Below are 25,631 nucleotides of genomic sequence, written 5' to 3'. Positions count from 1 at the left end.
GTCAGAGACTACTATTGCTACAAGTTTCAAATGTGTCATGGTATATTTAACACCATGCTATATGGGAAACAGTTATTCCAACAGTATGTGGTTGACATGTACATCAAGGTTGAAAGCTCAAGAATGATATCACCAAAAAACAAAATGCTGATCTATACTAAGGCATTGTTGATATCCTTCAAGCTGGGAAAACCATGGAGATGCAGTAGGAAAGAGGAATGTATTTCCTACAACATTTATTGGTGGCAGAAGAGATAGAAAACGAAGATACCTTGACACCATGGCCTTGGTGTAGAAGTACGGGAAACCTGACATCTTTCTAACCATGACTTGCAACCTGAATTGGGATGAGATAATAAGTGAGCTTGAGCCTAAACAAACCCCACATGATCACCCTGATCTCATCGTACGAGTATTTAGAGCAAAGCTGGAAGACCTCAAGATACAACTTTTCAACGGGCATATTCTCGGTAAGTAGCTTCATATGCCTATGTAGTTGAGTTCCAAAAAAGGGGTCTACCGCATTCTCACTTCCTCCTAATCATGGAGGGGAGCTATAAGCTAACATGCCCAGAGCAATATGATTATCTCATATCTGCTGAGTTGCCAGACAAATACAAGTATCTCGAACTATACAACATGGTGGTCAAGCACATGATGCATGGCCCATGTGGAGTCTTGAACACAGAAAATTTGTGCATGCAGAATGGTACCAGCAAAAACTACTATCCACGCCCTTTTAATGTAGAAACCCTCCAATGAAAGGACTCATATCCCATATATAGGAGGAGAGATAATGGACGTAGTGCACATGTACGGGATCATCTGTTAGACAATAGTTGGGTTGTTCCATACAATCCTTACCTACTAAGAAGGTATAACCACCATATCAATATCGTGGTTTGCTCGAGCATAAAGGCCGCGAAGTACATCTTCAAATACATATATAAGGGGCATGACCGAGCATCGTTTTCTATTGATGAGGTAGATAGTAATAATGGAAACATTGATGAGATAAAGCAATATAGAGTTTCGAGGTGGGTTACTCCTCTGGAAGCATTATGGGGAGACCTTTCCATTAGTTAGGCAACTACAACTCCATCTCTCGAATATGCACATGGTGTTGTACCCAGTGGGATCTTATTTGAATGACATCCTCTCTCAGGAAGGAGCTGATAGGACCATGTTAACTAAATATTTTGAGGCAAACAAGAAATATGAGTGGGCTCGAAGAATCTTATATAGGGATTTTCCTGTGTCTTTTGTTTGGGTCTCATGCGGAAAGTATTGGAAAAAGAGGGATGAACACACATAGGTTGGGATAATCGTGTTTGCTCATCCAGGAAGGGGAGAGGTACTATCTCAGAGTTCTTTTAAACCATTTTGTAGGCTCTACCTCCTTGAAGACCTAAGAACAGTAGATGGTGTTGTTTTTCCAATGTTTCATGAAGCTACCAAAAAGAGGGGTCTTATCGAGGCTGATAATACTATCGACGAGTGCCTTAATGAGGCTGAGGTTTTTCAGATGTCATCTTCACTTCGGAGGCTATTATCCACTATCTTGGTCTTTTGTGAGCCTAGCGATGTGCGTGGCCTATGGGACAGACACTTGGAAGTAATGACAGAGGACTATCGACTATCCCGCATGTGCCCCTATGTAGTCGAGCCGAAGGCTTTGTTGGATATTAGGAATATGCTTCAATCAATGGGGAAGCACATATCATCATTCCCTCTTCCAAAAATTAATGAGTCATATGACGCTACAAGCAGTGAGGCCAGGGAGATCATAGAGGAGTCCATGATCGAGGTGGACCGAGAACACATTTGCCTGGAAGACTCCCTTAACCCGGAACACATGTATGCATACAATGAGATACTTGCAGAAGTCGATAGTGGGAACGGAGGTGTATTCTTTGTTGATGGACCGAGAGGCACGAGAAAGACTTATCTATACAAATCATTGCTTGCTAAGGTACGTAGTGAGGATAAGATAGTCGTGGCAACCGTGATGTCAGGCGTTGCTGCCTCCATCTTGCCCGGAGGTAGGACTGTGCACTCAAGGTTTAAAATTCCATTAAACATTGAAGATGGTGGGGTTTGTAGCTTTACCAGGCAAAGTGAGACAACTAAGCTTCTTATGAGGGCATCCCTAATAATATGGGATGAGGCCTCCATGACAAAGCGACAAGCAGTTGAGGCTCTTGACAGTAACATGAGGGACATCATAGGTCGATGTGATCTGCCGTTTGGTGGAAAGATATATGTGTTTGGGGGAGACTTCAGACAAGTGTTTCCTGTTGTTTGGAAGGGAACAAGGCCACAAATAACAGATGCAACGCTACGCAAGTCTTATCTCCAGGAGAGTATGCAACAACTTAGACTTGTTCATAATATGAGGGCTCAGAGCAATCCATGGTTTTCCAAGTATCTTTTGCGCATTAGGAATGGCATCGAAGATACTGTGGATGATGGTTATTTTTGGGGGTTTTCATTAAGGACCTCGACGCTCCTGCCCCACCAGCTCGCGCTTGCAGACAAACAGGTCATTGGAGGCTTTGTGGATCACTAGGCTCCAGAACCCTCTAAAGCCCTGGCCTTCTGAAGCCCCTTTCCTTCGGAGTCTGGACAGGCTTTTCGAAGCCCCGGGGTTGAGTCATCACACCTTGGAGAAAGATCAACCAGAGGGGGCCTACCAGTCGTCCTTCCCCTGCAAGGAAGTGGCATACATTTAATGCAACACAAGTGGAGGCCATCCTGACATCCCCACGCAAGTGGAGGCCATCTTGACATCTTGGCAGTGCGGTGCAGGCCATCCTGACATCCTTGCGCAAGTGGAGGCTGTCATGACATCTTGGCAGTGCGGCGCTGCAATAGGCAATCGGCTGTGCACCACACCCCGACCACTTGCACCACTGTATTGCCGTAGTAGAAGAATATCTTTCGATTAGGATTAAGCGCATCGCACCTAGACCCATGCTGTGTGATTCGATTGGTTCTAGGCCCATGTGATATGGCGATATTTGTATTGACATCTCTGTAGGGCATACTTGTACATTTCACACCCTACTGGTACTATAAATACAGATCTCTGGCCATCAGGCCAAGGACTGATCCTTTTCCCATTAACATATTTGGTGTTCCTTCCTCTCTTTTTCTTCTCCAAGCTTGAGTCACTCCTGTGAGTGAGCTCTCGCCGCACTTATTCGTGCAAGATATCTTTTTGGGCCAATAGCGCGCCGTCCGTGGGGACGAACATATAAGTGCTAAAGAGGTAAGATACCACCTGAAAAGAAGACCATCGGGGCCATAGCGTAGGAGGTCGATGCCCTGGCCACGCCTGTGTGAAGGACCACATGCCACACCAGTGACAGCTCCCAGCCAAGAGGAACGAGGGCCCTGTGGCCACTGGCAGCCCGGTCGCGACCATGACTGTGGTTGGTGCTAGGGGGCCCTGCCTCAGGGGCCCTGCAGCAACAGCATAACGAGGGCCCCACCGCATCCCCAGGGGCTGCAGACGGCACTGTTGCTGTGAACACCGCCTTTGCCAAGCAAAAGTCGCATGTTGTGGCCCTCCAGACTCAACTAGAGGAGCTGTAGACGGCTAGCGCATGGGTTCATCGCCACTCCCTTAACGGCTAGCGCCATCTTGACCCTGGCTCCGAGGACTAGTAAGGGCTTCATCCCCACATCTCATTGCCACCAGGCATCCTCTGCAGTCAGTGCACAGTTTTTAGTGCTTCAGATTTTTCATTGCGAGGCCTCGGTACAAGATCATGATTCTCCCCTGCAGGCAGACCTACAAGCCGCACCCTTCTCGGAGGGCTGCTAGACCCCGAAGCTGCCTAAGTTTAGGGGCAACTCAGACCTAGACGAGTTTGTCTGCTCATACACCCTCGCTCTAGAAGCCAATAGAGGCGGACAACCTGCCATGGACAAGTTCTTCCCCCTTGCCCTGGAAGGGCTAGCCCTTTGATGGTTTTTGACACTAGAGCACAGGACTGTTTACACTTGGGTCCAGCTCTAAGACCTCTTCTGCAACAAGTTTCAGGGTACCTTCATCGAGCCGGTGACCTCCGAAAGCCTATTCAATGTTAAACAGTAGCCAGACAATATCCTCCAGGATTATTTTTGGAGGTTTTCCTGAACCAAGTCCCCGATTAAGGGCATCTCGGACACCGTGGCCACAAAGAGCTCTGAAGGCCCCCCTTCAGCATACCCCAATCATCGTGGACCTCTAAAGCCACGACCAGAGGGGGAAGTGAAATTTGTGCCAGCATGTTTGGATTAGCCCGATCAATCCTTCCAAATCGGGGTAGACCTCAGTTCGAAGCGGGAAGCCCAGCTCCTGACCACCCTACGGGGTAACCTAGATGTCTTTGCATGTTCCCTATAGGACTTCCCTGGGGTTGACCGCTGCATCATCAAGCATACCCTCCGAGTTGACCCGAAGGCAAGATCGATGCACCAGGGGCTCTGTAAACTCTCCCCTGAGCCAGTGAAGGACGCAAAGGAGGAAGTCCAGAAGCTGTTGAAGGCTAATGTTATCCGAGAGGTCATACACTCTGAGTGGCTCTTGAACCCCGTCCTAGTCAAGAAACACAAAGGAAAATGTCGCATGTACGGCAACTTTACTTCACTTAACAAAGCCTGCCCTCGAGATCCGTACTCCCTTTCTTGCATCAACCAACTAATAGATTCTACTGCCAGCTATGAGTTGCTGAGCTTCCTGGACGCATACTCCGGATACCACTAGGTGTGAATGGCTACTGAGGATTAGAGCAAGACTAGCTTCATCACCCCTTTCGAGGTATAGTGCTACATTCGGATGCCCTTTGGCCTCCGAAACATTGGAGCCACCTTCTGCTGCTTGGTACACAAGATTCTAGAGCAGCAATTAGGACACAATGTCGAGGCTTATGTTGACGACATTGTCATTATGAGCAAGCTGAAGGGCGACCACATCACTGACCTCCAAGAAACATTTGACAGCCTTCGGGCTGCAGGCGTGCGGCTTAATCCTGAGAAGTGTGTATTTGGCACCAAGGCTGGCAGGCTACTGGGATACCTCGTCTCCTGGAGGGGCATCGAGGCCAACCTTGGCAAGATCCGTGTCATCACAGAAATGTCACCCCCAGCCAATACGAAGGAATTCCAGCGCCTCGCAACACTTAGCTATTTTCTCGCCAAATTCGCTGAGCATAACCTTCCATTTTTCAAAATGCTAAGGGGCTCCGAGCCTTTTAGATAGACCCTGGAGTGCCAAGCCGCTTTTGAGGCCCTAAGGCCCACCTTTTGACCTCAAGACACTTATGATACCCCTTCGCAGCGAAGGGCTCCTTCTGAACTTATCCGCCTCCACCTCCGTCATAAGTGTTGCGCTAATATGAGACGAGGACAACGAAGGTCGTTCTGTATAGCAAGTCATGTACTATGTATCGGAGGCCCTAGCGGGGGCCAGAACACACTACACCGAGCTTGAGAAGATGGCATATGCCCTCCTAATAGCCTCATGCAAGCTCCAGAACTACTTCCTCACCCATGACATTACTACACCAACCTCATACCCACTTGGTGACATGTTTCGCAATCAGGAGGCAACCGGATGCATCGGCATGTGGGTTGTGGAACTAGCCCTCTTCACAGTAAAATTTGTGGCTCGGACGGCCATCATGTCGTAGGTATTAGCTGACTTCATTGAGGAATGTACGGTAGCGCCCACTGGACCTTCCGTGACCCCTCCTCAAGATGTGTGGACTATATACACTAACAGAGTGTATGGCTCCACTAGCGCAGGAAAACTTGTGCTTCGACCTGCCCTAGCTCCAAGAAAGTTGCACAACAAATGGGAAGACCCCCTACCTGGTTCTTGAGTCCAACAGGCATGTCTCCTACCGTCTGGCAAACACAGAAGGGACCCCTCTAGAGCACAGTTGGAACTCAGAAACCCTTCGTAAGTACTATGTGTAGGAATCCTCTGCACTCCTCACCTTTTTCGACAAACCTGCCGCCGAACTATCTAGGGGCCCATTGGCTCATGACTCCTCAAAGGGACCCTACCCATATAAGGTACGCCATACTGTCCACCTCTCCGATCCAGTTCCAGCATGGTAGTTAACCTTTGGCCTTTTACATGGCCTGCAAAAAATAGCCTTAGGTTGATGCATGCTGGGGATACTGTCGGTGATATGGGAACCTGGGGTTCCCGAGTCCCGAGGCCAGGACAGCGCAGTGTAACATGGCGCCCTCCCTCGGGGACCACCTCCCCGAGGGCCCGAGGGAAGCCAGGTCCAGGAGGGAGTGCACAGGGTCAAGAACAGTTGGTCCCTGAGTACCCAGAGTTCCCTGAGGACCCGAGAAGAGCCAGGTCCGGGAGGGGGTGCTCGGCGCCAAGAACAGTTGGTCCTCGAGTACCCAGAGTTCCCCGAGGACCCGAGAAGAGCCAGGTCCGTGAGGGGGTGCTCGGGGCCATGAACAGTTGGTCCCCGAGTACCCAGAGTTCCCCGAGGACCCAAGAAGAGCCAGGTCCAGGAATTGACTCTCGGAGCCAAGAACAGTTGGTCCCTGAGTACCCAGAGTTCCCCGAGGACCCGAGAAGCGCCAGGTCCGGGAGGGGGTGCTCGGGGCCAATAACAGTTGGTCCCCGAGTACCCAGAGTTCCCTGAGGACCCGAGAAGAGCTAGGTCCGGGAGTGGGCGCTCGGGGCCAAGAGCAGTTGATGAGGTGTCGATCGGTGGGAGGCGTGATGCTGCATTTAAGGGGGAGCATGAACGGTCACATCCAACCACTGTCCCCCACGCCTGTCGTACTGAATACGTCAGTCCCTGCCACCGCCTGACAGGAGAGCGTGGGAACAATTAATGCAGCGGGTCCCATCGCATGTCCCTTTGCGGGGCCCATGGTGACAGACGGCTTGAAGATATCTTCGATGGGCTTGAGGCTTATCGCTTATCGCCCTGTTGCATCAGACCGTGTCAGACCTACTTTGACCAGACGGGCATGAGAGAGTACTCAGAGGCTGGCCGGTGGGCGCCCCTGCGCCTGCTAAAGCTGGGACGTGAAGCCTGATGGGACCGTCCAAGGGATGCATTTTCAACCCTCTGTAACATCAAACTGTAGACCCATAATGGTTGCTTTCCATTTATTATTTACGGGAACTTGTGCCCCTGTTCTGGGCACTCCCTAGAGGGCCTCCCCCCCGGTAGATAAAGGGGGGGGAGCACTTCGTAGAAAGGGGACTTGATAGATAGAGGCACCTGACCCGACCTAGACAGAAGAAAACAGTCGATAGAACAGCAGCTCCTTGTAACACAGAGAAAAACGAGAGTGCTAGAGATCCAGAGAAAGGCATTTAAAGAGCATTAATAACACACTAGACACATAGGAGTAGGGTATTACGCCTATGTGCAGCCTGAACCTGACTAAATCCTTGGTGCATTTACTCCTACTAGCCGATGATCATTCATCCCGCCTAAGTCCCATACACACGCATTAACCCTACGTACGAGGTAGATCCAGGACCAGCCCCGCGACTGAATCTCAAAGGGGGAACCTCAGGATCCCCGCTTGCGGTGTTCATCCACCGACAGATACCCAACTGGGCTAGGAATGGTCTCTACCGCAAATTAGTGATTCACTCATAACAGTACATACAAACATACATAGAGTTATATTCTTCCTGAAAATACCCTCCGACATCGAGCCAGAGGGGTATGGACCCTCCAGCATTGAGCTGGAGGGTTATGAACATTCAGGCATCTTTAAGGCCTAGCCTATGTGTCAGAACACAATGGACTCACCAGCATCTTGAAGGCCTAGCTAGCCTCTGCGCCAGCGCGGACATGGACCCTCCAGTGTCTTTAAGGCTTAGCCTCCGCGTAGGAGCAGCATTGGACCCTTTGTCATCTTGAAGGCATAGCCTCTGTGATGGTTGTGGAATGCACCCTCCGGCGTCTTGAAGGCATAGCCTCCACACCAGAGTAGCATAGGACCCTCTATCATCTTGAAGGCCTAGCTAGCCTCCATGATGGCTGTGGCATGCAACATTGGACCCTCCGTCATCTTGAAGGCCTAGTTAGCCTCCGTGATGGCTGTGGCATGCCCCCTCTGGTGTCTTGAAGGCGTGATCTCAATGCCGGAGCAGCATTGGACCCTTCGTCATCTAGAAGGCATAGCCTTTGTGACAGCTGTGGCATACAACATTGGACCTTCTGTCATATTGTAGGCATAGCCTCTGTGACGGCTGTGGCATGCAAGATTGGACCCTCCGTCATCTTGAAGGCCTAGCTAGCCTCCATGATGGTTGTGGCATGCACCCTTCAGCATCTTGAATTTATAGCCTCTACGTCAGAGCAGCATTAGACCCTTCGTCATCTTGAAGGCATAGCCTCTGTGAGGACTATGGCATGCAGCATTAGACCATCCGTCATCTTGTAGGCATAGCCTCCGTGACAGTTGTGCATGCATCCTCTGGCGCCTTAAAGGTATAGCCTCTGCGCCAGAGCAGCATTGGACCCGCGTCATCTTGAAGGCCTAGCTAGCCTCCGTGACAGTGGCGGCATGCATCCTCTGGCATCTTATAGCCAACGAAGCATTTAGCTCTACTCGAACCCAACGCAACTAACCTCCCTAAAAATCGCACCCTCCGGCCACTAAGTACCCACAAAATGGGAGGGTGGCGAGAAGGGGGAGATAAATGTAGCGTAAGTACGACCAAAATCAAAAGGCAAAAAGAGTAAATCCAACACAAGTACAAATTCAAGATTCATTCATACATGACATACACAAATGTATGCTTGGCTAGCTGCCATACATAGAATCTAGGCTAGCCAGTGTGCTAGCCTCCCGCGCCTGCCCGAAGTACTATGGGATGACAGGGGCGCCATACCGCTATGCCTCCCAGAAGTCCCTTGAGATGTGGAGGATCAACTCCTGTAGTGGCACACCATGTGGCGACGTGGGTATTCCTGGTGCGAAGACCTCCTGCCAAAAATAGAGTCCCTCCGACTTGGGAAGATGAAGGATCTGGCGGGAAGGGGTATGCATCGAAGCCTCTGCTGCATTCACATCCTCTGCCTTGACTTTGGCCATGATGAACTCAAGGATCTCTAACGACACCCTTCCATCAGGGCCCCGTGGAAGAACAAAACAATGAGAGACAGGTGGAACAACAGCCTCCCAAGCTGTCCACTAGGCGTCCTTCTCAATGAAGCATACTTCCGAGGCAAGGGCAGAAGCGAAAGTGTTGAGGTCCTCTAGCTCTTCCTTAACTAGGATGTCGGTGGCCACCTTCAGATCCAAGTGCCCGTGGGAGTCACGGGGCACAATGAAGCGATCCCTCCACCACCTCTCAAAAGATAAGGTGGTCCCAGACGCTGGAGACGCACTAGACCCCTCCCCGGGGGAAGCGTCCCAAACAGGGGTGTGGCCCCACTTGGCCTCGGGCCGCCACACCTGTATGCACAAATCCTACTCGAGTTAGTCGCATGATGCAAATACTCCATCAACAACAAAAACATAGGTACTTACAAACAGGAGGCAAACATTCCCCCATTAGACAAACGAAGTCAAAAGTTCACAAAATAGGAGAAGGTGATCAAAATAAGGACCCCTGCCTTTCATAGAAAGAAAAAACAAACAAAGCAAAACAAAAAGGAGCCTACTCAGAGCTACACCTCTAGAGGTGAATCCCGAGAAGCATCGTCCACACGAGGAGACTACTCTTGCAGAGTGACAACCGGGTCTGAAGGATTTCCAGATGGTGGTGGTGCATCCCAGACTACTCTTGCAGTCAGGGCAGGGAGCCCCTCTGATGCTTGGCTTCACATGAACTGCCCTATAACGCAGCTTCATGGCCCCATGCTTCGCCCATACTCCCCGACGGAAGTTCTCCAGGGCCACACGAGCTTCCATTGGGGGCTCTCCTGGCTGGCAACCCTCGACAGCGGAGTCTGGCACCTGCTGCTCCAATGCCTTAAACTGGTGGAGCCCCACCCGATGCAGCAAGGCCAACTGGAGAGTCAATGTCGTGCATACATTGGACCTCGCATAGGCCTTGGTAGTGTTGTTCATCGCCCTCGCAGCAGATCGAAGCCAGTAGAGCATCAGAACTGGTGCCGCCTCCAAGACAGAAGGGATGGGCGAGCCTTCAGCCCCAAGACCCCTTAGAGAATTGCAAATAGCCTGGACAGCCTCCAACGCATGCTCTACTAACCCGTGACACTCTTTACAAAGTGTCTCCTCCGCCACCCTAGTCTCCCTTAGCTCCCACTCGACTTTGGTCATCGTCGTCCAGAGGACCTCGGCATCACCCTCTGCTATCGTGCAGGCCACGGAGTCCGCCACAAAGGATGCCTCCAATTTCCAGAGGGCTTCGACAGCCTTTCGCTCCTCAGCCTTCACACGCTCTTGCTTGCCACCTCCTCCCGCTGAAGGCTCTCATAATGCTTGTGAAGCATCGCCTCCTCCTGTAGATGACCCTCTGCAGACTCTGCCCATTTCTTGGCCTCCTCCGAGGCCTGTCGGAGCCCTACCACCTCGTCTTGAGCCTCCTCACGGGCCACAGCAAGGGCTTGGCGCCCCGCGCATCCTATCGCCCTCGTCAAAATAAATTGCTGCAAGACATAACATAGGAAAGATAAGATGAGCCACCCAAAAGTAGATACTAGGTCTGGGAAGCTTCGGTCAACTCCCTGCTTGTAGGACCGTTGCCTCCAGGCGTGCCTCCAAGCCCTCAAGGAGACCACGGGCCACCAAATGTTCTATCCCTCCGCTCCTGAGGAGGGACGAAGACGAGGTGAAGGCCCTCAATGCCTCTGGGCATAGCGTGAAGTCATCTGGGGTCAGGGCCTCAAGGCTGAGGCCCCCCTTAACTGAAGCAAAGTCAGCCCCTGTAGAGGGCTTGACCTCATTGGCACCGGCTGTCAAAGCCAAAATGTGAACCAGCTCGGCCTCTTGTAGTGACGGAACCATTCCCTCCAGAGTGGCTGTCAGGGGCACCTCTGGAGGGATCATCGATTCCCACTGGGGCTCTGAGGCCCTTGGAACGGGGGCTGAGAATGGATCTATCTCGGTAACCACTAAAACACCCTGAGAGCATAAGTTAGGATCCTAGCGCATCACTACAACATGATATGAACCAACGAGGTAATAACGTCTCACCTGGGCCCTTTCCTCCTCCAGCAAAGGGGCCTGTAACATCCTCATCATCTGAGTCGACGAAACCCCAATCAAAATCTAGGGAGGCCTCACACCCTCTTTGGCCCTGGTCATGGCCGGCGAGGTCCGAAAGAACTAGACACTTTCCTCGGTCACCCCCTCTGGGCTGAGCCTTATCTTTGGCCAAACTGCCTGCGCTCCCGACCCGCCTCTAGTGCTTCATATCGTCCAGTGATGCTCTAGACAACTCAGCCACCGAGCTGTTCTACGAGCCCTCGGAGGCAGGTGCGGGCCATGCCCGGAGTGGGTTCATAGGAATCACGAAGGCCACAACACTAGAAGTTGCACGCTGTCGGAGGATCAACTCCAGTCGTAGGGATCCCGAGAGATCCCTTTTTAGAGATTCGGCCGGGGGAATGATCCTGAGTCTGTTCGTCGGAGAAATAAATGGGAATGAACGCAACGGCCGGTGGTGGTGGAATTGGCCTAGTGCAGAAAGAAGTAAATGCACCGGAATTTAGACAGGTTCGGGCTGCACGGGGGCGTAACACCCTACTCCTGTATGGATACTATAAATGCCCTGAGGAAGTCCCTCAAGGATGTTGCTGGTTACAAGAATGTTTGTCTATCTCAGAGCCTGGGGTTCTTTGTTCTTCAGCATGTCTCGTGCTGCTCACTTCTCAGCCGTGTTTCTCTTGCGCTGTGTTCTTCTGAGCTTAAGGATCTATTCCAGATGTTTCCCTTCTGTGCCGTCGGCTGCTTTAAATACCTGCCAGCAACAACGTGCCACGAACAGGAGGGGGCACGAGTTTCGAGACACCATAAATGGAAAGAGCGTCATCATTTCCTCTGGGCGAAGTGACCGGGGGTGGAAAAATGCGGCACACGCCCGGTCATCTGTCACCATAAATGTCTTGGCAACGGGCGCCGTGGAGAGGGCCCACCGGGCAGTCGCAGAGCGGCCCGGCGTGCCCGCCCTGTCTTGTTTCCTTGCCACAACAACGCGGCAGACGGAACGCCTCGGCCCTTACGATGTTATCCCGAGACGAGCCGGATGGCACGGGACGGGACCCGTGCAATTAATGACCCCACGCTTCTCTGCCAGAACGTGGCAGGAACTGACGCTGAGCGCGGCGGGAGTAGTTGTAGGTGACAGGCCATGCATGCTCTTTAAATGCGGCCTCGGGCCTTTGACTGGCTAACACCTCATCGGTGGGCCCCTCGGGGGCCTCTGCCAGGGGGCTTTCTGGGTCGTTGGGGTACTGAGTGCTCGAGGATACTATTCACCTCTCCGAGCACTCTCTCCTGAGAATGCCCCTTCTTGTCCTCGGGGAACCGAGTGCTCGGGGGTACTGTTCACCTCCCCGAGCACTCTCTCCCGGGCACTCTTGTACGGATCCTCGGGGAACCGAGTGCTCGGGGGCTGCTGCACGCAGCCCCGAGCACTCTCTCCCGGAACTTCCTTCGGTGGGTCCTCGGGATACTTGGGTGCCCAGGGGCCACCGACGGTGGCCCCGGGCACGTTTCTCCCGGTACTTAGCTCTCCTGGTCGTCGGGGGACTAGGGTGCTCGGGGGTCACGGTACTCCTTCCCGAGCACTTTCTTCCCGGCACTTAGCTTTCGTGGATCATTGGGGAACTGGGGTACTCGGGGGCCACCGACTGTGGCCCCGAGCGCCCTCTCCCGGGACTCGATCTCTCTCACCTTGCGGGAGAGACTCCATGGGATGGCGCCATGTGGCGGATGGCTGGCCTGGCCTCGGGATTCGGGGACCCCCAGTTCCTGATACACCGACACATGCCCTCGCTTCTCGGCAACCCTGGGCTCCAGCGGGTTTGGCCACACCAGAGCATCCCCTCTGAGATAGTGATAGATGCGGTTGTACCGCTCTCAGCTCCCGACCAAACCCACACATTGGTCCCGCTCCACGGTAGTAGGTGAACCCAAGAACACTTCTACGACTTTGGCCGCTCGCTCACATCTGTTGATTCAAAATTAAAACAACGATGAGGACTCACCAGAAATGATGGTGGGATCGGAGTACACATTCGGCTCCTACCCACCTAGTTCTAAGACGCAGTTTCAATATGCCTAAAGGGGTCAGACACACAGCATGGTGAACTCCTCTGTGAGATCACGCATGTTCATCTCCGTGCCACCCACTGGAGGAGCATAAACCATGCAACAAGCTAGGCATCCGAGATGTCGGTCACCGGAGTCAAGACGTACTCAATTTCGCGGTTTGTAGAACAGAGGGGGTACCCAAGGCCGATATCATAGTAAAACCACCTCTCCGACCACCCAGTGTACCATCGACCATTGATGGCTTTCGCTGAAAACAAGTCATGATACTCCAACCGTATCTGGAAGTTGGCGCTGCCGAAGCTAAGGGTCTTCACCACCCTGTCCTCTATCCGCATCTTCGGTTGACATCTCGCATAATGGATAGTGGCAAAAAGGTTTGCTCTTCCTTCGCACCCCTCCGCTCGCATGGCACACTCGAAGATGGACAAACAAGCGATGGTATTGGCGTGGAGCTGTGAGAGCTCCACGAAGAAGTAGCAGAGCACCCTGTCAAGGAGTGGCACGGCCGGAAAGCCAAGACCCATGCCAAGAAAAGTCTCGAACATCACGGTCTCATGACCCTAAGGCTCTAGAATCTCCTCTCCCCCATAGCCCGGACGATGGATCTGGAAGGGATCTTCCCCTCCTCGACCATCCAACCAAGCATGGCATCGTCAACAACAGATTCCCCCAACATGTTGGTCTGCTTGGGATACTTCTTGTTAGCATGACGAAGCTTAACGCCTGGTGGAAGCGTAGGCAGTGGTAGAGAAATCGACGCCGCTGAGTACTGGCCACCCCGTGCACCTCGTTGGCCCCGCCCATTGACGATATGTCGGCCCCGCCTTGAGCACTAGAACTGGCCATGAGGGCCCCAAGGAGGTGGTGAGAAACACTGAACGACCGTGGAGGCTGTAAGCGCTACGATAGAACAGGCAAGAGGATGTGGAGACATACGAAGATAAGAACAAGGTGTTGAGAAAAACCGTCTCTTGACCAAGACCCTCTCCTTATAAAGATAAGGTAGAGTTATTTACTCGTGGGGAAACTTGCACATGCTCCGTCCTTTCACCCACGAGGCCACAATCATAGGGGAGTGGAACCGCTCCCCATGACCCTCCTACGACGAGGCACCACGTGCACTCCCCATCACCTACTAACCGCTGGTTGCATTTAATACCCCTTTTCATAGGTGTCATCAGGTGGTCAAATTCCAAACCAGCTGGGCCGGGACCTTCCAAACAATTGGTGTGAACAAATGGGTCACCAGAGGCTTTGCAGATCACTAGGCTCCGGAACCCTCCGAAGCCCCAGTCTTTGAAGCCCCTGCCCTCCGAAGTCTAGATAGGCTTTCTGAAGTCCCAAGGGTGAGTCATCAGACCTTAGAGAAAGATCAACGAGAGAGGGCCCACCAACTATTCTCCCCTTGGAAGGAAGTGACCTACATTTAATGCAACACAAGTGGAGGCTATCCTGACATCCCCTACACAAATGGAGACTATCTTGACATCTTGGCAGTGCAGTGCCGCAATAGGCGACTGGTTGCGCCCTGGCCACTCGCACCACTGTGTTGTCGTAGTAGAAGAATATCTTCCGATTAGGAGTAAGCGCATCCCATCTAGACCCATGTTGTGTGATTCGGCCTGTTCTAGACCCAAGCGATATGGCAATATTTGTATCGCCATCTCTACAGGGGTATACTTGTACGTTTCACACCCTGCTGGTACTATAAATACAAACCCCTGGCCATCAGGCTAAGGACCGATCCTTTTTACCATCAACATATTTGGTATTCCTCTCTCTCCACTACTTCCCCAAACTTGAGCCACTCCTGTGAGTGAGCTCTCGCCACACTTATTCACGCAAGATATCTTCTTACGCCAACAATTATATATAGCTTCCAAAAGAGATCTACATACCATATACCGGGACAGATTCTGACATTAACATGCTTATAGAAAGTGTTTCTCCGATGCTAGATGAAAACCTCTCGGATCCAAACTACATAACATCTCGGGCAATGTTGTCAATTCGGAATGAGTATGTTGACAAGATCAATATGAGGATGATTGAGCAATTCCTCGAGGAGGAGATGATATATCACAGTTTTAACCGTGCGGAGGATGATCCACTTAACTACTACTTCATGGAATTCTTGAATTCCTTAACACCCAATGGGCTACCTCCTCATATCCTAAAGTTGAAGATTAATTGTCCTATAATATTGTTGCGAAATATTGACCCCGCGAATGGGCTACACAACAGGACAAGGTTAGTAGTCCGGGGGTTCTATGAGGAATGCAATAGATGTCGAGATTGTGCTTGGCCAGCACGCTGGTAAGAGGGTGTTCCTTCCATGAATTCCTCTTTGACCATCCGACGACGAGATGTTCCCCTTCAGGTTTAAGAGAAAGCAGTTTCCGGTTGGACTTAGCTTTGCTATGACCATAAACAAGGCACAAGGATAGACTATTCCAAACGTTGGTATCTACCTCCCTAATCCAGTGTTTTCATACAAACAACTCTATGTTGCTCTTTCTAGAGCTATCTCAAGGAGTAACATCAAGATTCTTGTTGTCCCAGAGAAGAAAAATGATGATCAATCCATGTTTACCAGGACCCATACAAAGAACATAGTCTACAAAGAAGTTCTTACTATGTAGCCGAGGTGATGCTACGTTTGCCCGAGTTGATGTGTAACGTATTAGAGCAACATGCAACTACCACTGTGCTTGTGGAGTGTAACGGAGGAATTCTGGTTGGAACCAAATTAATGTATTGTACATGAAATCTTATTGTTGTGTAATGCAATGGAGACTATATAAACCATGATTTCTATTAATCAGATCTTTTCTGTAGCAGCACACGGAATTTCAAATGCACCGCGCGCACTAACCACTCTTGCACTCCCAGTGGACCCGCCTTGATCCACAGCACCGCGCGCGCTAACCACTCTTGCACTCTCCTGCAACACCAAAAGCAGCTCACGCTCCCCAATCGGACGGAATCAACATATGATAAGATGATCGCAGCAGTATTGCTGCAATTCTTTTCCGTTCATGGCATCACCTTCACTCATTCATACCAGCTCAACGGGAGGGGAGGGACCCCTATCTATTCTTTCTTTAGCAGCAAGGAGTACAAGCACAATTTGCAACACATTACAACGACAAGAACAACCATCAATCTGATCTGTACAGAGAAAAGAAATAACAGAACCCGTGTATGACATTGGCAGCACAGCTTGCAAAAACTAGAGTTCCCTTTGGATTTCCTACTCCAACAACGCAAACAAGAAACCGGCTCTACTTGGCATAGTTTATTGTTAGTTTGTGCTTCTGATAAGCTATAAACTGAAATAAAAAGGCTGACTTATTGCTAACTTTTAAAAAATTGAAAAGCTGATTTCTAATGAAATAAATTAAAAACTGATAAGTTGGCTGAAATTGATTTTTTGGAAAAACTGGTATGCTAAGAATCTAAAAAATTCTCATAAAACCAACAACTTTTGGTATAAGCTATAAACAGCTTTCAGTAACAACTATTTTTCAACAAAAGACTATAAATTTCAACTGTGCCAAAAGCCACATCACTAAGTGGTAAGTCTACTGCTGCGTGCACCTTCACCAAAACCCGTAGGCGCTGAAGTGCTTCACCCTAAACTTCCACTCTCCCTTGGCTGCGTCGAAAGACACAAACTCAGCGCCCTGCTCCTCCGCCTTCTTCACCAGCATCTCCTTGTGCTTGTCCACCCTCGGACTCTCACGGTACTGCTCCCCAGTTTTCTTGTTCTGCACTTGATGTTCAGAAGAATCACCTCTGCGGCTTTGTTCAGCCCCTCACCACCTGGGGCCTCTCGCCGTCGTCCTTGTACACAATCACCTCGAGGTTATTGAACTCCAGAATTGACTCCTGATCCAGGCTCCTCACATCCGTCTCCCCAGGAACTTGATGCTGCCGTAACCATGACGCCCAGCAACAAAGTCCCTCACCCGACTGCAGTAGCCTGGCTCAGCACGTTCCTTGGCGCCAAGCTCCTCTAGGCTGGGCTCCGTGAAGTAATCTACATACGGGAGCTTAGGCATCAGCCTCTCAACTGAAGCACCGTTTCCATGCTGAGTCACAGCCTTGGGCTCACGGTGAGTGCCATTTGCCACTGGAGAAGGCCTGCTTGGTGACATGGCAGCCTTATCACGCTCAATTTCTGCACAGGCATGTGCACAAATTCCCGAAATCAGCAACTGAAATTAGCACTTACAAGGCTCCCAGAAATACAAACACTAGCATGAAGCCACATCCACAGCCCAACAGTTTCGTACTGCATGGAAGTTGAGAAAAAAGAAAAAGGGACATAATAATTAGAAAGAAACAGTTAAATTTTTCTTTCAAACGTCATGGATCATGGTGTGTTATTTTAAAGGGGATAGATGAATCCCAGTACTGTAATGGCAAGAGTTACCTTTATATTTGTCCAAATCAGATGAACCCTTCGGAACCGATTGCCTTTCAATTCCATTCCGTGAAGGCCACTGATCGATTGGAAGAATTATCAAATTTATCGGGTTCTCTCTAGGGATGAAGAAAGCATCTGCTTTTGGTATTGCAGGAGATTCTTCATCATCAGCAAAGAATGGAACCTACAGGGATAAGAAAAGAAACTCAGCACATTCAATCCTTTCCTAATGGCAGCTTTCACAAGTTCTATGAATGAATCATAAAACAAAACTTTGCGCACAAAATTTATCTATGCTTACAGGTCATTACCTAGCCATCAGGTATCGGGTTATATTTTCTTGGGAACAATTTTATCCTTCTCTGTGACAAATGCCTAGGAACCACCATGGATAATGTTTTGCTCTGAAGAGGCTTCTCTGCTGAGTAAAATGTTGCAATCAAGCAACTCTTTTCTTATTATACCTGCTCATAGCACCCTTAGTACCACACTTTGCGAATGAAGAACCATCTTGTTATCTCTACTGTCCACCCACTCTATAAAAGCAATCGGAAATACCAAGATAAAATAAAACTAACCGGCAGACTTGATATTCCATATTGAACTGAAGGAGAAGATCCAGCATTTCCAATGGACATCTGAGGAATTGTTGGAAGTGTCCCGAATGGATTCGAAACAGGAGCAGGGGCGTGGGTTAGAAATTGGGACTTGGACATGTGACCATTGGTGTGCTTCCACATGACGAAGTAGCCCGTATGTATCATTGTTTCCCTACTTGTTGCAGAAAAAAGCACTGCTCTGCACAACAATGGCTCCCTAAAATTCCCCTCCAGTGCCTCTCATCTCACCCTCCTATTCTTCTGGCTCACCTCACCAGCGCCTCTCACCTCACCAGCGCCTCTCACCTCACCCTCCTGCTCCCAAGGTGCCACCCTACTCCTATCTCCTTTCCCACTCCAGATCTACGCGCCCCTCATACGGCCACCTCTGCCTCACTCAAAATCCAGCTCCCCTCATCTCTATCTCTACTATCTTAAAATTTCGAGTTGGTGGTGGTCAGTCGCCCCTCCACCCTGATTTTCACGCAGACATGTGGGCCCCCAACTAGGCTAGCACCATGCCCCTTCTGCCACCCCCGTCCACATCTCTCTCAACAAAAAAAAAAAAATAGACAGAACTCGCTCGATCTCCTCTGGCGGCACCTGACTCCCTGCCCCGCCGCCCCCCTCAAGCCCTCCCCTCGGTGAGGTTCAGCCTCCATGAAGCAAGGGCCTTGGTTCCTCGGCGGTCTACGCACGAGCGGCTACATCTAGATCTGGCCAAGTCCGCGGTGGCCGTCGCGAACAGACGGTGTGAGGCGTCTCGGCAGGGGGCCACCTGTGAGCAACGAGGCGACGTAGGCTCCCTGCTGGTTGCACGTGAAGCGAGGGGAGGCGGTGGGGGCTCGGCCTCTTGCATGTTATCGTGCACGGATGGGGTGCGACGGCTTGGCTTCTATCCACTCGTCACTAGAGCGGGTCCGAGGGCCGGCGTCGAGCTCGGAAAATAAGGAGAGGAAAGATGGCGGGCGGGGAAGCAGAAGAAGAAGCAGACTGGGAGAAGGAAGGCAGCGGACGGATCAAAATTGCTATGGCGAGCTCCGTATCGGTCACGGAAGGAGGCGACACGGTGGGCCCCCATGGAGCAAAGCCCATGTATGGCCTACAGAGGCAACGTAGGAGACGAGCAGCTTAGCGCAGAGTAGCGCAGTGTAGAGCCAGGGTTCCATTTACCGACCGGAGCTCGGTAACCGAGCTCCGGCGGTAACCGAAAATGCGCGATAACCGTGGTTACCGGTTAAAAATTCAAAAAAATTCGGAGAAAATTCATTTGACAAATTTTAAATTTTTGCAAAAAAATCATGTTTTTGCCCTCTCGGTAACCGAGCGGTTTGGGTCGGTTACCGAGCGGTTTGGGTCGGTTACCGAGCGATTTTCTCGTATTTTTGATTCGGTCGGTTACCGAGCGGTTTGGACCGGTAACCGCTCGGTTTTCTCGATTTATCGAGCGGTTTTATCGAATTTCAGCGCAGTTCAACAAAAAACCTAAAAAAGGGTTCAATCTTGTAAAATCAATAACTAATTCTTCCGAGCTTCAAATCAAGTGAAACAAATTTTATTGGCTTACTTGTAACATGATCTACATGATAAAAGTATTTATACTCATAAAAAAGTTCAAAATTTTCTGTGAGAAATTTTATTTGTTAAACCAAGGTAAATGCATAGTTTACTCTTTGCTAATCCAAAAATCATGAAACTAATTTTATTAGTCTTCTTACATGATCTTATATCTTTTAAAAATATATGAACTCATGAATTAGTTATTGTAACATGCATGATTGTGTAAATGTGTTGCGACTAGATTAATTCATAACTGACCCATCACACCTTAAAAATTAGTGAAACCACTTTCATTAGCTTATTTATATTATGATTTACGTAGAAAAAATAATAGTAGACATGAAAAAATTAATTACATGATGTTTCTTAACATATTCACTTTATGCTTGTGAACTTTGTAAAAATCATAGAGAATTTAATAAAACTCTAAATAAAGTGAAATCAATTTTAAAGATTCTCTTAAAATACGTTTTATACAAGAAAAATATGTGTTTGCATGTTACACTTTTCCTTAACGTGAGTTAATAATTGAGCCGCACGCTTCAATTTTTTTCATTTTTTTCAAACTTTCTCCCTATAGAATATGATGCAAACGACATTATTTTTGAAATGTTTTTTCACAGAAGTTCTTATAATTATGTCTAGTTTATTTTAAGATTTTTTGAATTTTTTTGAATTTTATTTTTATTTTTTTGAATTCAAATTTCGGTTACCGAGCGGTTTTTAAACCGGACCGGACCGGGAAGGTCGGTAACCGCGATTTTTGAGCGGTTACCGATGGTTTTTTGAACCCTGTGTAGAGCTCACGGCAAGATAGGCTGGCCGCATTGGAGGAGACCTCCAACGAGCCGAGGCAGAGATTGGAGAGAAGCAGAACCAGCACATCAGCGCGTCCATGTTCCACTATGCGACGACAGCCCCTGCTCCTCGAACAGGGCAGCCACAAGTGTCGTATATAATACAATAATATGAGCATTGGCATTATTCCATATGCATAAAAACAAGAACTTAACAACATCAACCAAGTATATATGACTTTTGAATGTAATTACGGGAAAGCAGAGCTATCAGATTCCATATTCATGTATATCTTAAAAGCTAGATAGTAGGTACATATGATGTATAAAAGTGCTCTCAGTAAAAGCATAACAATTGGCCCCAGGACTTTCAATGTCCTGCTCCTAATTGTGCTAGAAAGGAAGTCATCGATTGAGAAATGTTTCTAAGATCTCAGCTAGCAAAATAACCCGAATTTAATTCTCAAGTTCTAAAGGCTCATCAAGGACAGTGATGCAATTCAATATCAGAGTGCTCATAAACAAAATAGTAGAAACAAATCACTACTGAGCCATATATTGGATTATACAGCAAGTTACACAGAACAGAGACAACAATTTGCACTAGCAATCCAACTAGAAACAAACATATAAAGAGCACTTAGAACTCATTGCAGCACTAATCCATTGATAAGAATAACATGTAGTATATGGAGGACCCAAATCAATAAGTGTATCACTGTGAACAGGAACAGAGTCGATGCACACACCACTGAGCCTCCAAAACTACCAAATTCAACCATATGACATGAGAAATCACAGACTAAGCTAGTGTACTCAGTAAACAATCCCAATCTCAGAACAATGAATCATCTTCGAGCATACAAAAGTATGAACTTACTGTTCAGAACATAGAAAGGGCAAAATACTCACAAAGTGACTTCCTCAAATGCACAGAGAAGCGAGGTAAGGCACGACACACCTGCCGCTATCCCAGAAATCCTATTCGTCATCATTTCCACTGGCGAGGAAAGAGATATAGAGCCTCACTGCACCGCGTCAGCACGTGTGAGCAAGCCTTGGCAACCACATCGCATGAGCTCCACTCGGATCCAGCCCAGCAAGTGAACCCCTAAAAACCAAAAGAGATAAAGGTGTGAGAACAAGAACATGGAGAGGATTTTCAATTGGTGAACAGGGAGAAGGAAACCGGCCTCCATATAGCAGCAGCAGTGCCCTCCATCACCACCCGAGCCCCCGGAAGGGTCAGAGGGCGGTTACGCCGTCGCTGCCTGAACGTCGCTCACTCCACTCTGCTCTTTTTCCATTTTCTTTATTCGCTCAACCCTAGCTATATCGATGCCCCTGCCCTTGTACTCCCAGCCGAATGGGCCCTAGCCAAACAAAGGCCAAAAGGGCCAGCCAGTCCAACTAAGGAAAGCCCATGAAAGCATTATAATTTCATGAATTCTCAACAATCCCCACCAAAATTTTAATATTGGAGTTATTGGTTTGATATACAAGATTTGAGAAACGAGTACCTTTTGGGTTGAACAATTTACCCAGTTGAATATAACTTGGCTCACATAGGATATGGAGGACATATACTTGATCCTCAGCCTTGATGTGAGAGCCTCATCATATACAACACCCTATGCGAGGCTACTTTTACCATAGCTCTCGGGTTGGACATTATGGTCATGTCCATGTACCTTAATTCATGTGACCCACTTAGAGAAGTATCCAACTTCTTTATGATTACGACCACACAATCACACTCACACAGGTGAATTCTCCTAAATGTCCTATAGGACAACATCTATTGCCATACAACACTGAATTCATTAAGAGCCAACAGCTCACCCTTTGCTACAGAAGAACAAAGTAGCAAGTGGGATCAATTTGCTCTTATATCCACATAGCTTATTTTCCTAGAGCCTAGTTCATGGGATCTTCGATCTCCTAGGATAGATTACTACCGGTGTGAACCTTATTAGCGGGTAATAATCCCATTCCTCTTGACGCTGCCTAAATGATTGTTCTAGCCATTCCTTTTGTGAAAGGATATGCAAGATTCCTTTCAGACTGAATATAATCCATAACGATTATACGTGTCTCTACTGCATGCATCAGCGACTTGAGTCACTATTTTATATGCTTCAAAGTCTTCATATTGTCCTTCCTACTCTTCACCTTAACCAGAACGGTTTGGTTATCGCAGTAGGTGAGAACGGCTAGAATTGGCTTATCCAATATCGGCAGGTCAGAAAGGAGCTCTCAGATCCATTTTGCCTCTACAACTACTTAGTCTAGCGTTACTAGCTCAGCTTATATCTTGGAGAGAGTAAGGATGGTCTGTTTAGATGACCTCTGGGATACATCTTCACGTGATAGAGTGAAAATATATCCACTCATAGCCTTCATATCATCCAAGTCACTGATCTAGTTAGAATCATTGAATCCCTCTATGACTCTAGGATGGTCAGAATAATGAATCCCTAGCTTCTTTGTCCCCTTTAGATACTTAAGTATCCTTCCCAGTGCTATCCAATGATCATCTCCTGTGTTGGATGTATAACGACTCAACTTGCATACTGCATACGAGATGTCATGCCTAGTTACACTGGCCAAATACATTAGGGAACCTATCACCTTTGAATATTTTAACAGATCTTTTCCGTGGCCTACATTTTCCTTCAGCTTAGAATTTGGATCATAGGGCGTGGCTACATGCTTACAGTTTGTCATTCCAAAACGTGTAAGCACCTTATCCACATAATGGGTTGACTTAATGTTGTCCCATTCTCACCCTTTAGTAGCTTGATGTTTAAAATTACATCAGGTTCTCCCAGGTCCTTCGTATCAAAGTTCTGAGATAGAAAGGACTTGGTTGGTTGATCATTTCTTGGTCTGTCCCAAACAACAATATGTCATCCACGTATAGACATAGAATGACACCTCATCCCCCACATATTGATAATACACACACTTATCAACTTCATTAACACAAAAGCCGACCAAGGTCAGTGTAGTATCGAACTTTTCATGCCACTGCTTAGGGGCCTATTTGAGACTATACAGGGATTTAATTAACCTGCATACTTTACTCTCCTGTCTTGTTACCATGAATCCATCTGGCTGTTGCATGTAAATCTCCTCATCCAACTCTTCATTAAGGAAAGCGGTCTTGACATCCATCTGATGCACAAGGAGATTATGCGAAGCTGCCAGCGCTAAGAGTACGCGTATAGTGGGCAATATGTCAACAGGAGAATATGTATCGAAGTAGTCCTCACCTTCCTTTTGCGTAAAACCATTAGCCACTAATTGGGTCTTGTACTTTTTGACAGTACCATCGGGTCTGCGCTTTCTCTTAAAGATCCATTTGCAGTCGACCAGCTTGCAACCAACAGGGAGGTCTGCTAACTTCCAGGTTCCATTAGTGATGATCAAATCCATCTCACTATGGACTGCTTCCTTCCAGTACTCCACTTCTGGAGAAGCGTATGCCTCTGAAAGGTTTCGTTGTTCATCATCCACAACATAGGTGACAAAGTCATCTCCCGGTAATTTTTCAATTCTTTGCCTCTTGCTTCTCCTAAGATCCAATTCAGGAACTGTGTCGATGACACTCTGAGGAGCAAGGTCATCAACTAAAAGATCCGGGATATCAGCTTCCTTCACTCGCATAGGAAAGATGTGCTCAAAGAATGTCGCATCTCGAGACTCCATTATTGAATTGACGGTAATGTCTGAGACTTCAGAATGGACCACTAGAAATATATAGGCAGTACTCTAGTGTGCATACCCTAGGAATACACAATCGACAGTCTTTGATCCTAATTTCCTTTTCTTCGGCAAGGGAACATGTACTTTAGCTAAACAACCCCAAGTGCGAAGAAAGGACAGATTGAGTTTTCTTCCCTTCCATCCTTCATAAGGGGTTACCTCGTGATTTCGAGTAGCGACCCTGTTCAAGACATAGTTAACTATGAGAATAGCCTCTCCCCACCATGAGTTAGCTATTCCAGAACTTTGTAACAGGGCATTAACCAAGTCACAAAATGTTCAGTTCTTTCTCTCGGCTACTCCGTTGTCCTGTGGTGAGTATGGTGGTGTAAATTCATGGATTATGCCACTTTCTTCACAGAACTCGAAGAAATACCTAGGAATATATTGCCCACCTCTGTCAAACCTTAGTCTCTTTATTTTCTTCCCCAACTAGTTTTCCACCTCGGCATTATAGATCTTAAAGTATTCTAAAGCTTCATCATTTGTTCTAAGCAAATAGATATAACAGAACCTAGTAGCATCATCTATAAGAGAAAATAAGTATCTTTTGTCACCCTTAGTGAAAATTCCATTCATCTCACACAGATCAGAATGGATCAGCTCAAGTGTCAAGATGCTTCTCCCTTCGAACGAGTGAAACGGTTTGCGGGGCTGCTTTGCTTGCACACACACCTCGCACTTATGGCTCTTGTCATAATTATATGAGGGAATAAGATCCATCTTGCTCAAACACACTATTGCTTCATTATTAACATGACAAAGACAAGAATGCCAAATATCAATGTTCTTATTAGAATATGAAGAGTAGAAAATGTTTGCAGAACTATCAATAATAGAAATATGGAACATGGCTCTGCACTCATAGCCTTTTCCTACAAATGACCCACATCTGGTCATTATTACTTTATTTGACTCAAATAGCAGCTTTATTCCTTGCTGAGTAGATTAATGGTAGATTACTGGTAGCAGGCACAAACAGCATGTCCTTTAGGGCAAGAGTCTTGCCGGAATTTAGCTTTAGGCTCACTTGTCATACTCTGCGTACTGCTGCCGATACCCTGTTCCTCATCTGTACGAATCCACCATCTATGCCCTGTAGGGAAGTAAAATACATCAGATCAACACAAATATGCCTTATAGCACCTGTATCAACCCACCAAGTTACTAGTAAAATTGCCATAAAGGCCTCAGGTACATACCCACTGGTGGAGTCGCCTTTGCCGGTATCCTCGG

General features: G+C 48.3%; 1 protein-coding gene and 1 pseudogene across 1 annotated transcript; one reads left to right on the top strand and one right to left on the bottom strand.

The window, feature by feature from the left end:
• Positions 1–1,645: 1,645 nt before the first annotated feature.
• Positions 1,646–2,569, top strand: LOC133884010 (uncharacterized). Its single transcript, XM_062323416.1, has one exon. The coding sequence runs from the start codon at positions 1,646–1,648 to the stop codon at positions 2,567–2,569; it is 924 nt and encodes a 307-aa protein (XP_062179400.1).
• A 13,731-nt stretch (positions 2,570–16,300) lies between these two features.
• Positions 16,301–24,338, bottom strand: LOC133884009 (nuclear pore complex protein NUP98A-like; annotated as a pseudogene).
• Positions 24,339–25,631: the final 1,293 nt, after the last annotated feature.

The sequence above is a fragment of the Phragmites australis genome, chromosome 11 (assembly GCF_958298935.1).
Source record: "Phragmites australis chromosome 11, lpPhrAust1.1, whole genome shotgun sequence".
Lineage (NCBI taxonomy): Eukaryota > Viridiplantae > Streptophyta > Magnoliopsida > Poales > Poaceae > Phragmites > Phragmites australis.
Note: the sequence above shows the minus strand (reverse complement) of the source record. Positions and strands in the feature narration are given on the sequence as shown.

Bases quoted from the DNA above. Each gene is read 5' to 3' on its own strand.
- LOC133884010 (XM_062323416.1), top strand. From the start codon at position 1,646: ATGTGCCCCTATGTAGTCGAGCCGAAGGCTTTGTTGGATATTAGGAAT.